Genomic DNA, 18256 nt, shown 5'->3' on the forward strand with positions numbered 1-18256 from the left:
ACTAAACAAAATTGGTAATTATAATTTCAGTCTAATCCAAAATTGTTACAACCATTTATGTTATGACTATTTTCAACGAACAAAGGACAAATTGTTCAGTATTTTCGGTCGTACTGCTAAATGATCTATTATTAGTCATGTTATTTTTCATCATTTTTTTTTTTTTTATAAAAAAAAAAAATCTAAACTATCATGAAACCCATGAAACCTCTAGAACAATTTATTAAAAATAATATTCAAGAAAAAATTAAAGATATAAAATATTTTAAAACATGGTTTAATGAAAATTTAGCTATAGTTATAATTTTAATTACTGGAAATCCTTTTAAAAAATATGAAGCCACGTTAATTATTCATGAACCTGCTGAAAGAATGATGAATAGAATTTTTATAATACTTAAATGTATAGCGAGTGATTTAAAATTAAATAAAATCAAAAGAAAAATAGATATAATTAAAAAAAAATTGAATGAAGATAATCCTGGAATTCATTTCAATTTTTTTAATAATAATATTATAGAAACAAAATTACCTTTTGATATTAATAATATTAATCCTGATGAATATATTAAACCATTAGATATTATTAAAATAAAGAGAGGTGGATATAAACATGTTGCTATTTATTTAATTGATGGTAAAGTTTGTCAAATAGATGGCGCGAGAGGAAATTCTGGTGGATTATTTAAGAAGTTAAATTCTGGTGGTGTGAGGATTGCTGATTGGAAATCATTCTTAGGTGATAATCCAGGAGAAGTAACTAGGTATCATGTGTTAATACCTTTTAAAAGAAAGGAGAAAATAATTGAACATATTGAAAAAGCTTTATTAAGCAAGTATGGAGAGGGTGAGTATCATCTTTTATTGAAAAATTGTGAACATTTTGCCAATATGTGTGTTTATAGTATTAACAGATCAGAACAAGTGGAAAAGTTGAAAAAGTATTTAATAGGGGTGAAAAGGAAAGAAAATAATAATATTTACAAAAATAATATTTTAGATATTAACAAAAGTGACAAAATGTTCACCAATTTAAAAGTATCTAGAGAACTAACTATAGAGGAAAAACAAATTATTGAAGAGTTACGAAGAAGTACTAAAGTTGAAACTATAAAAGAAACTTCAAAAGGATGGTTCTCATTTCGAAAAATCTTTAAAATCGTTTCATGTATATTTCGGCGAACATAAAATGGTGATATTTTGGGTATATTTTTTTTACATTCTGGATAGTTTTAATAGTGTTATAATAAAATACATTGGGATTAATTAATTACTTTTTATTAGTATGATATACTGTATAATTTGAGGCTAGAGTTAATCGTTAACTGGGTAATCGCGTAGTCACGTTGGAAATGTGTCATGTGACACCTATTTTTCTTCTATGATCGGGTATTTAGGAGATTTTGTAGCAAAAATTAACCATTGATTGTACAAAAATTTTACTCGTTTTTTAAAATGGAAAACAAGCAAAAGAAAGTAGGATGAGAACGCGATACAAGCTTTACTATTGTGTGAATTATTTTCTCAAATTACAGGCGAGATAAATATTCCGTAGTCATTTCTAACAAAAGCGTCAAAATATTATTCGGAATTTATATTTTTAATATTTGTTGCGAAACCTTTCGGAAAGCATTACGCAGATATATATATTTTTCATAATCGTTACAATAACGAGTTAAACACAATAAGTAAATACTACTGCCCAAAAGGGTCGCTTCATTTCTCCGACAATCATTTCACCGACAATTATCTCACCGACAGACGTTTCACCGACAGGGTCATTTCGCAGACAAATGTTTCATCTCATCGACAAGGGAATTTAGGATTAAAGTTAGGGTTAGGTAAGAAAATCAGGGTTGTGATTAGGCTAGGTTAGGGTAAGTGTGGATTAGGATTTCAAAACTGTCGGTGAAATGATTGTCGGTGAAATGATTGTTGGTGAAATGATTGTTGGTGAAATGAAATGAGCCGGACCTGTCCAAAATGGGACAAAAGATACCTCAAATGGAAGGGTTATTTTGTTTTTTGGATCAATTTGACAGTCATGATAACCAGAGTACATCGACTACTCTGCAACTTGCAGTGGGGACGTCCATCGTGCATGTTTGTGATTAACATTCAACAGACTACCTTGGGACCCTTCGTGCTCGCAATGGGAAAGACTGTGCTTGTCCGTGATTGTCCTACGACTATTCGATTAAAGTTTCGATGATTGGGTATAAACTTATGGTAATATTCAATCTGATCCCCTGACAATTTTGAAGATGTTTAAGAAAATTGTAGCTTGGAACAAATAAATAAAATGGGATCTTTAATTAATTAGGAGCATATGTCTATGATATAATGATTCACATTTTATGTAACTATTTACGAATTATATATTTCTATGAAATTACTCGATGAAAACTTTGAAAAAACTGACATAATATAATTTTAAAGTAAGAGCGATTAATTTATTTGAATCCTAAAAAAATAGTTTCATGAAATAAAATTCAAACAATTTGTTATTAATACTACAATTGGCAAAAGACAATCTACATCTAAATCTTTTCCCATCAACGAAAATCATTTTGTTTCCTATTTTTTACAATGTTAATAAAGTATACAGTGTAGTCCTATTTTAATCAACAATTTACAAATTATTCTTTATGGTTATCGTGATCGTCAGACGTGACGTAACGAGTTTTATAACTTTATGATAAAATATTCTCCATTAATATTTGTGTTAAGTATTATGAATAAAATTACTGAAATTTAAATAAACTAAATAAACCACTATCAATAGAATTTACATTAGAATATTCAGAATTAATCAATTTACTACAATTAATTAATTTAAAAATGGGACAATAAGTTAAGGCCATTTTGGAGTATAAAACCAAAATATATTATAAACAATTTTTTTGTCAGTTTCTTCACATTAACGGCTACTTTTAAATAGATACAAAAATCGAAATTTAACGCAAATATTCACAAGGTTAGTATGTTATTTTCACAATATGCCACATTTTCTGTGCCGGTTACAAAGAATTTTCACAAAATTTATCGTATGGGCGATATGACAATGGGGAATCAAACACTATTAAATTATCACATGCAAACGAACATATCCGCCGATATGTTATTTGTTACCATTCATTTTACAGCGTGATATTTATTTTCTATTCTAATATACAGTATACTACTTTCCGTTTTTGGGAATGATAATTATTAATTCACGAATTTTTATAAACAATATTTTGATTGTAAAATAATTCTGTAGACTAACTGCTTTCAACATTCGGAAATTTGTCAATTTCTAATTTGTTAATTTAGCGACTATTGATTGACAAAAACATTGGGCCAGGTCAAATCATTTACTAAATTTGGTTTAGTCTCATCAGTTATAACGTTATGACATTCTGTAAAATATTAAACGGTTTTGATTATGATTTCTAGAAAAATGTGACAATTGTTTTTTACTTTGTTAAAATTTCTATATTTCTATTTAATATTTCTTGTGAACTTTATCATGAAATTATTCTAAGAATGTTTTTACCGAATTCTTGATAATCCGCTTATTTTAAATTTTAATGCATCAAGCTGATCATCATCTTTAAAGGGAAAAGCGTTTAATTAATGGGAATTTCTAACAGAATTTCTAGAATTCAAATAAAGAATTCTTCAATAACCTTATAATGTTGTTTTTAATAGATAAAAAAGTATATAAATATAAGGAGATCATATTTTTGAAATTTAGTAATTTATTATGGACCAATCAATCAATTATAAACTAAAAATTGACTTTTTGGTGTCAGATAACACGTCTTCAGTTAATGTAACACAAAACACATCTAAATCAAAATCCAAATATGAGAAATGTAATGAATGCAATCGATATAAAAAATATTTTAATAAACCCCATAAAATGTGTTTTTTATGTTATGAAGCAAATAAATTTAATACACCAAGTGGAAATAAAGTTATTGATGATTTTATAAGATACACAATTACCAATAGTTCTAAAAATGGTGGTAAAATGATATTCGTTCCTTATGATAGATTCAAAAATGTGGAATTTATTGCTGAAGGAGGATTTAGTAAAATATATAAAGCCACTTGTACTGATGGCCTAATAATTGATTGGGATGTGAAAATGCACAAGTTCAATTGTAAAAGTGAAATTTTAGTTGCTCTTAAGGAGCTCAACAATTCCAAAAACATCAGTTCTAAAGAATTAAATGAGGTACAATATCCTATTTGATTTTCGCTTATTAATATATGATAAACAATATTTAATAATTTATTCGTTTTACAGCTCAAAATATATTATAATATTAATTTAAAATATACATCTCCTAATGTCAATAAGTATTATGGAATCACTCAACATCCCATTACACAAAATTTCATGATAATCACAGAATATCACGAGTTAGGAGATCTTACACATTATGTAACTAATGATTTTTTTAATATTAGTTGGAAAGGTAAGTTAGAGATGTTATTTGGTATTGCAGTTGGAATTAACAAAATACATGCTGCAAATGTTATTCATAAAGATTATCATACTGGAAATATTTTTGTTAGTAGTAGTTATACTAGGACGACAACAGGTGATTTAGGACTAAGTAAATCATCACTAAATGATGATGAGGATAATGAAGTATATGGTATTATTCCCTATGTTGCACCAGAGGTTCTTCAAGGACAAAATTATACTAAAGCTTCAGATATTTATAGTTATGGAATGATCATGTGGGAATTAATGACAGGTAGAAGACCATTTTGGGATCGAAATCATGATACAGATCTTATTATTGAAATATGTGATGGTTTTCGTCCTCCAATTGTTACAAACGCACCTGAAGATTATATTGAATTAATGCAAAGCTGTTGGCATCCGGATCCAAATAAAAGACCAATTGCTGAAGATCTTTTTTTGACTTTTTATAATGGTAAATTAAATAATGTAAATGAAAGAAATAAGCCAACACAAATTATAGAGACATCAGATATTGGACCTATAACAAATAAGCCAGGTGCTATCTATAAAAGCAGACCTTTGAGTGCAATGATAAGATCTGCAGAATCCACGAGAAGCTTAAGAAGTCAAAATATTCATAATAATACGTTATCTATAAATAAAAGAAAATTTAATAATGTTCTTATTAAAAATAATGAAAAAGGTGTAGTATATAATAAACTTTTGTTTTCTAATCTATTGAATAATTTTGTAATCTTTTAAGATCTTATATATATTTATAGATGAACCAATCAAAAGAATTAAATTATTTGAAAGTGATAATGATGGTAAATATCTTTACTTTTTGACTTCTTTGTTTTGTAAATTTTATATTATATAAAATTATGCTTCCATTATTAGATTACCTGACAAAAGAACTTGAATTGGATATTGATGATAATAAACTTGACAGTAATGGTAAGTTAAAATAAATAATCTTAAAATGTTTAATTAATTTATTAATTTATGAATTAATTAGTTTTATTTGTTTAATTTATTAAACATTAATTATAATTAATAGATTATATTACTGAAGAAATTAATTTTGATATCTAATTTATTTTGAGTTTGTAAATTTTACTTTGTAAAAATATGTTAAGCATTTTTCTTATGTTATACAACATTAGGTAAATAAATATGTAATATAAATTACAAATACTCTCGTTATATAACTCGAGATTGATATTTATCACGAGTGCATGAAATAATGTACGAACTTTTTACTCATTAATATAATATAAAAAAGCAAATATTTAATAAATTTATTTATTTATTTAAAATACTGGAAAGCAACAATATTTAATATAAATTATATATATTTAACTTTATTATCGATCATTGATCTGCTGATTCAGTTCATGTGATGTCCGTAAAGGAATGAGCGATATTAAAAAAAAGATAATTATTTAAACAATTTTTCATATTATACAGTAGTAATAAAAATTCGTTTTAGAAAAATAATTTTCGATTTTTCGTTAAGTTCTTTTTACAAAAATAAATAAATAAATAAATAAATAAAAATCAAACGCGTTTTTCATATTAAAAAATGCTGATTTCGGATTTTATTTTTTTTAAAAAAAATACTAATTGCATTTTTTATATTAAAAAAAAATGCGTTTTGTTTATTATAATAAAAAAAAAGGTTTCTTTAATATAGAAGACTGATTATCAGTTTTTTTAATGTAAAGAAATTTTATTTAAAAAATTTGTTATACGTTAATGGATTGTCCAATAAAATTTTTACCGGCCAATCCCTTTTTTTAATAATAGATATAAAAAAAATAAACATTTTTTTTTTAATAATTGTTAATAAAATAACACAGTTTTTTTATAATTTTTAATAAAAAAAAATGTTTTATGAAAAATAACTTACAGTTTAACGGATAATCCAATAACCATTAAACTAACCGGCTTAATTTAGAAAAAAAAAAAATTGAAAAATTTTTTTAATAATAATATAAAAATACTCATATTTATTTTATTTTGAATCCTAAATAATTATTTTCCATTAAATAAATAAACAATATAAATTTTGTATGTAAATGTTATGAAATTTATTTTAAAACAAAAACGAATTTATAGTTATCTATTGTAGATTTTAAATAAAACAATCTTATGTAAATTAATTTTAAAAATTTCTTCATAAACGAAAAAAAAAATTTCTAATCTTATTTCATACTATTGATTTACAGATTTATTTCAGACACGAATTATATGAATAATAATATTTTGCTCATTTTGTAAAATTTTGCAAATAAATTATTATTATATTAAATTTTTTACGTCACATTTCATATTGTAATATTTTAAGCTTTATAAATCTTTTCGGATCTCTCCATCCTTTTCCGCAAAGCTTCATCAGAGCATTTTATCTCGGGAATCGCCTCCCTAACCCCTTTTTTTAACTAACGCTTGAGATCCATCCTTGCCATAACTAGGTTTTACCTCCTTGTATCGTTTAAATACAGCTTTCCAAAATCAAAATAGCTGTAAATAAGACCTCGAGATGCATCTTTATTTTTAGATTCGGCACTATCAATCTTGTTAGAGAGTTGCAAAAAAATATTACCAGCTTCATTCATGACATTTGTTTCTTCCAAGCCTTCACCGGGAACAACTTTTCAATAAGTTTTTTCAGCGTACTCGCCCATCAGTCTTTTTCGCTTTCTTGTTAGAGGATTTTTCGTTTGATGTACTCGATTCCCTAGAACGTTTTTTCTGCGCATCATTCGAACCTGAATTTTCCAAATCGCCAATTTCCATATAATATTTTTATAAAAGGTATAAAATATTCAAAAGTCCGTTAATATACTGTATATACAGTACTTTCTGCTAAGAAATTTGCAAAGAAAAAGTAGGTTATAAAGTCATCAAATTTCCGGGATCGCGCGGTCTCGGAAATTGTCAAGAAAATTTTTTATTATTACATGCAAAAAATAAATACAAAGGTCCGTGATACATGACGTCTATGCTATTACTCCTCTCCTTTTTCGAAATACTCTTGAACCTTTGCTTTTTCATTACCGGCACTCTCTCTACATCCACTCTATCCTTCAATAACCCAATAATAACTTCCATCACCCGCTTCACGTTTTTACACAACTCGCTTTTCTTTCTTTGAACCTTCTTTCAAGGCAGAATCGATGAACCGGTTATTGAGTGGATTTTACTCGTGCATGAAATACCATAAAATACCATTCCGTGGCTGTCGTGACCATAGATTAGTAATAGTCATCCCCAAATGCTTCGCCCGGCTTACGTTTTCTCTTATTTTTATTCACCTGTAACGTACTTTCACACTCTGCGCAAATCCCATGACCACTTGATATAGCTTCCCTTCCGTGATGCAAATAAGTTCCTCGAGGGCCTTGATTGCGTAATCAACCCGATCAGTACTTTCTTCACCAACAACTTCGAGTTGAGGAGCCAAGGTAAGCTCTTTCTCGATTATTCTTTTGACGATATAGAGTGAAGCATGGAGAATGGCCGAAATATATTCACAGCGCATGGCTTCGTTGCTATCAGCAAGCATAGTCCCCATATTTCCCAGTCTGCGCTTTATTTCCTTTATACATTGTTGTAACTCCTCGTCTTCGTCTTAAAGTGGATAAGTTTCTTAGAATGTAGGATAAAAAAAAGTTAGCCCCTTCGATCAGAGATCTTCAGGAAAATAACCAAACATATTTGAAGACGTTGTTCTATAACTTTAATCTTTTTTTCGAATGAATATGATAAAAAAGGAAATTTACCCGGCGGAAATTGGTCGAATTGTGCCTATACCATTACCAACAATATCATATTTTTTCAACATTTCCTTCAAACTCTTGTACGAGGAGAACGGACGCTTCGGTTTTTCTTTGAGGGTCTTTGGTCTCTTTTGCAAGTCTCATAGCTGGTCCACCTGAAAAATTGGAGGAGCTAAAAGCATTTCTTCGGTTATGTCAAGAAAATCCTGACCCGTAACCTTTAATTTTGCTTGCGAAGTATTCTCAAGTCGAGCTTTAGATTCTGCTCTTTCAAAAATCGATAAGGTTCTCTGTATCCCAGTTCTCAACCAAGTAAGAGTCGTGTTCAGCTGTTGAGGTAGACATGGCGCTTTTATAGGAATATTTGGCTCGTATAAAAAATAATGTTACGTTTCGGAGTGATAAAAATTTATTTCTGGGAAAGGGAGTATAACAGAAGTTTGATTTATCGACAAAGGATTCTGATTTGCTAAATCAAATTTCATAAGAAATAAAACTTCGTAACGTCCAATCTTGGGATTTCTCAAAAAGCTTCAAAAGAAATAATCATCTCTTCATATTTCAACCTTGCTCACGTAAATATAAAAGGATTTTTTTGTAAGAAAAAGACCCAAGTTTCATTAATATTTTGGTCTTTAAAGGGTATAAAACCAATATACTGACTTTGTGTAACATGTTTGTAATTCTAAAGTTCTTCCTATTAAAACTTGGCGGAATAAAGAGATCATAGAGATCATAATGCATATAATGGTAGAATAACAGCAGAAATATATTCTAGTGAAATTTGTGTCAAACGGATAGGTCTTTAATGTAATTAATGATTTACATATAAAATAATTGTGTAACCAAGGATTATTTAAGCATTACTTTAAACAAATCATATGAATAAATCTATGAACGCTCATTACTTTATTAATTAACGAATCATTTTAATAAAACTATGAACGCTCATTACTTTATTTAATAAATCATTTGAATAAAAATACAAACACTCACTACTTTATTTAATTAACGAATCATTTTAATAAATCTATGAACGCTCATTACTTTTTTTAATGAATCATTTGAATAAATCTATGAACTCCCATTACTTTATTTAATTAACGAATCATTTGAATAAATTTATGAACGCTCATTACTTTATTAATTAACGAATCATTTTAACAAATCTATGAACGCTCATTACTTTATTTAACGAATCATTTGAATAAATATATGAACGCTCATTACTTTATTTAATGAATTCATTTTAATAAATCTATAAACGCCCATTACTTTATTTAATGAATTCATTTGAATAAATCTATCGCTCATTACTTTATTTAATGAATTCATTTTAATAAATCTATGAACGCCCATTACTTTATTTAATGAATTCATTTGAATGAATCTATCGCTCATTACTTTATTTAATGAATCATTTGAATAAATATACAAACGCCCATTACTTTATTTAACGAATCATTTGAATAAATCTATGACTCACATCTTTGCGATGCAAAAAATCAGTGATTGATTAATAATAATTACAGTATATATAGGTTTAAAATTTTCCAATCCTATTTTACAAAACAAAAATAACAAAAATAAACATAAAAACAACGTAAAATAAACATAAACCTTTGTAATTTCGAAATATGAGTGCTAGAAAGGCAACCGAAAAAATTACCGAAGTATTGGCAAATGAAGTTAGGAGGCAAACCCCTAGTCACGGTAATATTCATTGTTTAAATTTTAACATTAAAGTAAGTTGTTCTTTATAATTAAAAATGATTCTACAATAGTTGTCGAAGCTGTTGTGAAAAACGCAAGCGAAATTCCGGAAGTAGCTGAGAAAGTAGTTACGGAAATTGCTGAGAATGTGACTTCAGGAGCTCCAGATGGAAGACCTATTGTCTATCGTTAATTAATAATTATGAATTTTTCGAATTCTTATTCTTCATAACTTATAACTTATTTATGAATTATTTTTACTCATACATATAGTATTATCAAATATGTAATAAATTTATCAAATAAATTTTTTGATTGTGTTGCTTGTACTGTATAACAGATGCTTTATTATTATGAAATAAACGTCGCCGGAAGCGGACGATAATATATAAAAATTGTACATGATAAAAATAAAAAAAATACTAATTATCTGTGATTAGTACATCTGCTGGCACCGTTTCGGTATACGCGATAAACATTGATTCCCTTTTCACCGGAAAAGATACGTTGAGGCTGTGTGGGAAAATGACTATAAATTATGTCTTGCGGTTCCATTCTTATTGCACCATCTACTTCGAATGCACTGTTGTTACTTAAGTTGTGGATTGCAACGCTATCAGATATGAACCCGACTTTATATAAAACCAGCCTGGTCGAATCTATATCTTGAAATCAATCATTGTAAAAAACATTTGGTATGAAATGAATAAATATACATGCGAAAATTAATATGGTTACACAAAAAATCCATATTAAATTTCACAAAATTTTTTATAGTTTTTTTATTTTTCTCAGCACACATACATAGAAGAGCAGCTAATGTTAAAAGTTAAGGTTGTGTGTGCTAGCTCTATATAAGCGAAGTTTTTTTATCCAAATAGGACCACTGGTTTCTTTGTTCTTAGTTTTTATATGTTTTTACCGCTTGACACTTTTTTTTTACAAGATCTCAATAAAAAAATTATAAATATTTTATCTAAAACATTTAAAAATAATGTTTACTTCCTTTATTGTGTATTATTTTCAAGTATATAATAAAATTTTATATAATTTTGAAGTATTTTAAGTAGCTGATGCTAAATATCTTAAGAACTAGCGATAAAATTCACATCATGTGTAGTTTCGTAATGTCGTCATGGTGTGATTATATCATATCGTAATTATCACTTTTTTATTAAAATACGATCATTGTGATTTTCATACATCTATAGTAAACTATAGTAATTTATATATATGGCTTCAGTGACATATTATGCAGGTGACAAATAGCGAAAGTCGCTGAGATAAATATAAACAACGCGAATGAGTCATGAGGCAGTCAGTATCAAATAAACTTTGCATATATAATACAATACTGTATATAATTTGTAATAAAACTTTTATTAAATTTACTTATACAAAACGATAATTAAAAGTATTTCTAAGGAAAAAATAATTTATTCTTTATATTTAATAACTATACGCGATATATCTGATATGGATTTTTTAAAATAGAAAATAATATTAGATGAATAACTAAATAAATTATATTATCCTAGTGTTGAAGAATAGTGTAAATATTAACCCTAGAAAAATTTTTCAGAAAAATGATCACGTGTCTGAGTTTCTACTAGGAAAATGATCCAGAATTTTTTTATAGGGTAATCAATTTGTATGTTTATTCATTTGGTTAAATCAGTCAAGAATATCTTAAGAAACCAAGAAAATTAAAACAAATTACACTATAATCATCATTTAAATTTAAATTTATAATAATAATAGTAGTAATAAAATAAATAACAGATTATAACTCGAAACAATAAAAAATTGAATTTTATTTGTTAATTAATAGTTACTCGGCACTTCGTGCCGAGTAACTGTTGTATTTGCAATAAGCAATATGATTGGTGAGATTTACTGAGCGCAGCTCAGTAAATTTTACTGATCATATTCTTATTGCAAATACATGTAAGGCACGACAGTGCCGCAGTTATGAGGTCACGTTGTGCGTTTTATCAGGCTTACGTAATAGGTATTTTTTATACAACTTAGTAACTGGTTGTACTAACATAAATCACCAATTAGTAAATGCCTGTATATTGAAAATGTTTCATCGGTACACGAAATTTTGCATTTTCCATAAATGTTTTATAATCTTTGTTAAACTGCTAAAAATTTACATTATTGATCTACCATGTCTACCGAATTTTCAGTATTCTATAAAAGGTTAACACATCAAGTTGATCATTTTTAATACTTTTCGGTCGCGAGTCTGTATTCATCTTGAAATTTCCTACGATATGATAATCTTAAAAAACATATAACTAATAAATAATATTAACGTCCTAGTCAAAGTACTTATTACGTGTTGATACTAATGATTATGTTGATGTGGCTGAGAAGTGTAAATAATTAGGAATTATTCTTAGTTACAATATACTGTCTATATATTTTTATTTATTTATTCTTTTTTTAAATTAGAAATCATCTTCTCTTCAATAAACGTGTCAAAAATACCCTTGTACGTTTTTACTTCGCCCACATTAATAACGCAATTTTACAAATGATTGCGGCTAAAATAATTATTAACATCAAAAATTTCGTATTTCCTCATATTGCTCTGCTCTTCAATTGTAAATTTTAACATAACTATGGCACAATATAGAAAAACGTCTTGTACACCTCCTTTACTTCGCCTTCATTGATTCATGAAATAGTGTTATTATAAAAAAAATTTTCTTATATAAACACGAGAAAGAGGTGAAAAAATTTCTTTAAACAAATTAACAAATACAAAATCAATAATGAAATTCAAATGCTCATTGCTGATTTTCGCCTTTACTATTGTTTTAGCGAGTAAATAAATCATCACTTTAAAAGAAATTTTTCTTTTTTTATTCATATTAATATTAAGGGTTCTTTTAATGATAATTTAAATTCACAGATGCAGCACCGTCATTTAAACGTAACGCGGACGCAGAAGCCCAACCCCCATGGAAACGTGACGCGGACGCAGAAGCCCAACCCCTGTGGTGGGGGATTAGTATCCATCGGTTGTAGCCGGTAGTAGCCGGATGGTTATACATGATCTGTGCACATGATTATTTTTCGGTAATTAGCTATTTTACCTATGAAAGTATAAATATATAAACAAATATAAGTAAATTGTGTAATTAAACCTGAAAAATTTTTGGTCTGTTATTAAACTAAAAAAAATTTTTGTGTTAAATTATTTTTGGTAATTTTAAATTATCATGATGTATTCCTTTATTGCCAAATAAATGTTATAAAGTTATTTTATGTACTTTTAATTTTATTATTTGTTATAATAAACTAATAAGATACTACATTTTACTTACTTTCGCTATAATAGATTACGTATTTTATTAGTAAATATAACTAGGTAACGGTGACCGCTAAACTCCGAAGCGGGCGTCACGCTGCTCGTTTTCCCAAAGTGAAATCTTATTATTGTTATATTTTGCAACGATTTGTAAACATTATCTTTATTGTAAAACTCAATCGTTAAAGTTTTTTATTGATAAATAGTTTAATAAAATAATTTAACATAATTATAAATCAAATACCGAAATTAAATAATATGTAATTTTTGACTATTTGTAATAATAAATAAAATTTCGTTAAGATTTAATTATTGAAATTAATCGCTTTTCTTCAGAAAATCTCTCTTGTGACCTCTTACATTTTTTAATGCGTTGTAGTCTTTCAAACGAAAATGGCTTAAAAAGTACATCATTAAGAGCACGGTCCCTGGAAATTGCCACAATTTTGCGTTAAGATTTTAATAACGAAAATAAATTACACAAGATATCATTTATTATGTTTTTTCGTTTATTATTAATGAATCTTAAATTACATGAAGAAATAATTTAAAAACAACTAAATTTATTATATGGGGACGCCCGTAGCAAAAAGGGGATGGGATAATTCCGTAATTTTAAAAAAATCGCAATTTAAATCACGTGATAAATTTGGCAGATCATCACTTAATTGTAAAATGAATTGACTTTCGGACCTTTTTTTTTTATCTAAAACTAAATTTTACAGGCAATTTACTAAGAGTATTGATTTTCTTTTAATAAGTTTATGTTGCTTGTTAATTCTATAAAAGTAAAATGCAAATAATAAGAAAATTTCAGAATTAAACTTTTTTTACTAATATATTATTAATAAAAAACCATATTTTCTTAATAATTAGACCAATAGACATATAATTATAATAAAATCTCAAATTTGAATTTTTTAGCCTATCCCCCCTTTTGCTACGGGCGTCCCCATATACAGTAGAATCGAAGCTAATAGTACATGCATTGTTATATATGGTCACATGTATATAAGTCACGTGTGGGACGTCCCGTATATTATGAAATCAGCTGTAAATCAACTGGTTAAATTAACCGGTTTAAAATGCTGAAAATATTTTGTAATTCTGGCCAAATTTACGGTGCCGGCCAGAATTATAAATCACGGGACTTCAGATAAAAGTTTATAATGTGGAATTTTTTTTTGTTATATAAAATTCATAATGCGGGCCGAAATTCATAGTGCCAGCCTGACAAGACATCTTTTATTGACATTTATATGACACGAACCAGTCGAAACATGTGAGTGAGTTGCCATCTGTTCATGATCACTTTATTCGCGATCATTGCAAAGACCAGTTTATCGTGCAACATCCAGATTAACGACGATAATTGTTTATGGCAACTCGTATATTGTAATGCTAAGCATAGACCTTCTCTCTGAGCGTCTTGCCAATCAACCATTAGGACTTAGTTCCTAAAACCTCCAGTCCTAATAACAAATGTATAGCAAAAAATGTAATGGGCATTATAAGAACAGTCTATTCTTTTCATTATCTCCATTACTATTACTTTTTTATTAATACAGTAATACTTTTACAATACTATAAGCTAGCTATTTTATTTGGAACATGAATGACAATTACTCTTAATTATATATACAAAACGTAACAATACTTATTATGAAAGTTTAATCTAATTATTTATAGTATGAGCAATTTTAAGAGATTGTGCATTTTTGGAGAGCCGCGTTCTGAGACTACACCACTTGTTGAGTTCACCATCGTAGGTGAACCAGAAGATATTACCGTTGAAGTTTTAGATTTATTAAGTCAATTTTCAAGAGAGATACAGTAACAAAAAACCAAATATTTACTCAAATTTACTTAAAAAGATCCCATCTTGATGCGGTTGAACAATTACTTGTACTTGAGTCATAATATCAGCTTGAAGATCTTTACCCTTCGCACAAAAACCAGATGCAAAATTCTATTTTAAGGATAACATAGTCTTATTTACTGCTACTAAAGTAATTAATATTATTAAGGATTGATTTCTTTACCTCTCTACCTTTATTAGTAAGCATGAAGGATGATATCTTTCCCAAAGCTTTGACTTATTTGCATTGAGATTATAGGCATCACATTCGATATTGATCTTTCATTAGTGCTATTAGCGCTTTAAGATTAAAAATACATGGTTTATAATTAAGTATAAATATGAATATATTAAAGAATTAAGTGATACTTCGTCGATAATGTATAGAAAAAATGGAAGCCCACATAACAACATTTTAGATTAAATTATTTTTTTACGTTATTGTACTGGAACTAGTTGAACCAACAAAGACCATATTATTTTTGTATACATTTTGTTATTATTTATACACTTTGTAATTTCTCCATTTCGTTCAAAGATTCATCAAGATATTTTCGTGTATGATTTGTGTATTAATCATTCATTTTCTAGGATGCAGTTTCTACTCTTTCTGATTCTACTTCATACCCTTCAGATAGATGAATCTAGGCAGGTAGACGCTCAGTTTAAAGATTGCATATAGAACGTATAATATAACAAACTAGTCTATGCATGTAAGTTCATTTCCTTCAGACGAGCAAAGGCGAATCCTTGGATCCGATTTTTTCTACACATAGTTAACGAATTTTCCCTCAAATGCTAACCTATTATTAATAATGAAAGGAACACCAATATTAGGGATACTTTCAACCGGTATTTCAATAACTATATTACCGATTAAGAAAAAAAAGTTAGTTAATATGCAAAGCAATATGTTAATTCATAATTAATTTTTATTATTATTTACTCAAATTTTGATAGGTACTAATAAATGGTCGAAACTTACAAACACCAGTTACTGGTTACTTCAATAGGAAAATTTCATCATCTGAAGGTTGGGTACCAGTTGAGTTCCAAGTTTCAATCGTTGAGGAAGGCTGGTTCGGATATCTTTACAATTTAAGACCATCTCATTAAAATCAAGTTAAATAATCGTATAATAAATAAAATTCTTTTTATGTATCATACTAATTGTAACCAAGTACATGTATATTGAATCGGTAAGTGGGAGAGATTAATAAACTCATAAATGAAAGCCTCGTCTTCGTATTCTGGTGAACATGATGAAACTAACACAACAAGAAAGCTAAAAGTTTTGCAGAATAAAAGAAAAGAAAATAAATGCATAGTATGTGCAAAGGAGAAATGTATCAGAAATAAATAGAAATATAATTTCAAATTATCTATTTATATTTTTTTCATTGAGGTAAATAAATAAGTTGTACAAGAATAAAGAAGACCGGGCTAGAATTTCCTTAATATGATATAACAATAAATTTTTATTAAATGGGTGACGAGTAATATGATGAGTAATTTATTTTGCACGCAAATGATAATCCCTCTTACTCATTAATTTTTTACTCCGTGTGTTGATATTTTTTTTCCTTCGGGGTCATGGAATTATACAGTATAGTCCGTATGCAAATAGATTATCTGCAGAATGCTAAAATTATTATATGCAGTTCGGTGGATATGATTCACACGACCACACGTGCGGATATTCGCTATTTGTGACGCATCAAAAAATTAAGTTACTGAGTAATCTCATTTTTTTGTAATGAACATCTGATGAATAGCCTGTCCATTTTCGGTCGTGTGTATTATGAGTAGAGATGATCACAATTCAGTGAACCGGTGGTTCAAACTGAGTCACTTGGTTCGTGGTTCAGTTCGTTCACACCTTGAACCGAACCAGGTGAATCATAGTTCAGTTCAATCAATTCAGCTTGAACCAAACTGAACTGAATTTAAATGAATTGAACGAATTTATTTGGTTTGTTGTTTCACATTGTGTAATTAAATAAATTAAATTATACAAATTATAAATTATTCATTTTAACTTGATAAATACATTACAATCAATACAATTAAAACACAAAAGAATATTATAAGTTTTAAAAGTTTATTAATTATTTTTATATAAATTCGGATAAATTCTCCTGATTCTTTTCATTTACATCTAATAAAAAGTACTTTTAATTGATGTGAAGTGGTTAAACTAGAAAGGGTTTAGTTCAAATCAGTTTGGTTCACTGAACTGAACCTTTGAACTGAATGGTTCGGTTCGAACCATAATTATCCCTAATTATAAGCCATTCTATTTGTGAGACATGTTCGACCTAAGAAACTCAAAAAGTTTATGAGCCAAAAGGTCAGATATTTCATGTGTTGCACAAAAATCAGACAAATCAAAATAAACTAAACCTGACCAAAAAATGCAACCGATTGGAAATGAACAGAGCTAATGTGAAAACAAAACAATATTGGCAGTAAGATCCATAAACCATATTTTATGTTGATATCATATCTTGAGGTAAATTGTCTTGGACACAGTTAAAAGGTTGACACAAGTCTACTACTGCTCACTATCCTAATGGAAATGCGGCTATGGAGGACTATATATGTTTATGAACATTAATTACATATTAGATCACGTGGTGCTGAAATTTGTACAAACAAAAAAAAATTATACAAGATATAATTTATAATACGTAGAAATTAAGAACTAATTAGATGAATACAAAAATAATAGATTTTAAATTAACAATATTATATATGGCATGTATAAAATGTAAATGATTTAATTACCTATGGGTGAGACTAGTAGCAACTTACTAGTTAGTTGTCAAAATTTGCGATAAAATAGATTTTTTCATAACAGAGATTCACAGCCGATGATTTACGCCACTCCGATCATGTGGGATCTTTTAGATGGACAAATTTTTATCATAATTGATAGATGATTTTATTGTGTTAAACTAATAAACATTTGTTAAAAGAGAAAATATAATATTACACTTTAGAGAAGAATAGTATACATAGGAAATCTTCATACAGAGATAATATATAAGATAAATTGAAAAAAGCGAGAATATTATACAGATTTTAATATACTAATTATATTATCATTAATC

The 18256-nt window shown here is 27.7% G+C and overlaps 2 protein-coding genes across 2 annotated transcripts; both read left to right on the forward strand.

Moving 5' to 3' along the window:
* Positions 1–192: 192 nt before the first annotated feature.
* OCT59_009396 (uncharacterized protein) lies at positions 193–1188 on the forward strand (the record flags this gene model as incomplete). The annotated part of the gene is made up of 1 exon (XM_025327528.1): positions 193–1188. The coding sequence occupies one exon, from the start codon at positions 193–195 to the stop codon at positions 1186–1188; it is 996 nt and encodes a 331-aa protein (XP_025170827.1).
* A 2719-nt stretch (positions 1189–3907) lies between these two features.
* OCT59_009397 (uncharacterized protein) lies at positions 3908–5560 on the forward strand (the record flags this gene model as incomplete). The annotated part of the gene is made up of 5 exons (XM_025323613.2): positions 3908–4225; positions 4298–5168; positions 5248–5292; positions 5366–5422; positions 5526–5560. The coding sequence occupies 5 exons, from the start codon at positions 3908–3910 to the stop codon at positions 5558–5560; spliced, it is 1326 nt and encodes a 441-aa protein (XP_025170828.2).
* Positions 5561–18256: the final 12696 nt, after the last annotated feature.

Source organism: Rhizophagus irregularis, chromosome 17 (genome assembly GCF_026210795.1).
Source record: "Rhizophagus irregularis chromosome 17, complete sequence".
Taxonomy (NCBI): Eukaryota; Fungi; Glomeromycota; class Glomeromycetes; order Glomerales; family Glomeraceae; genus Rhizophagus; species Rhizophagus irregularis.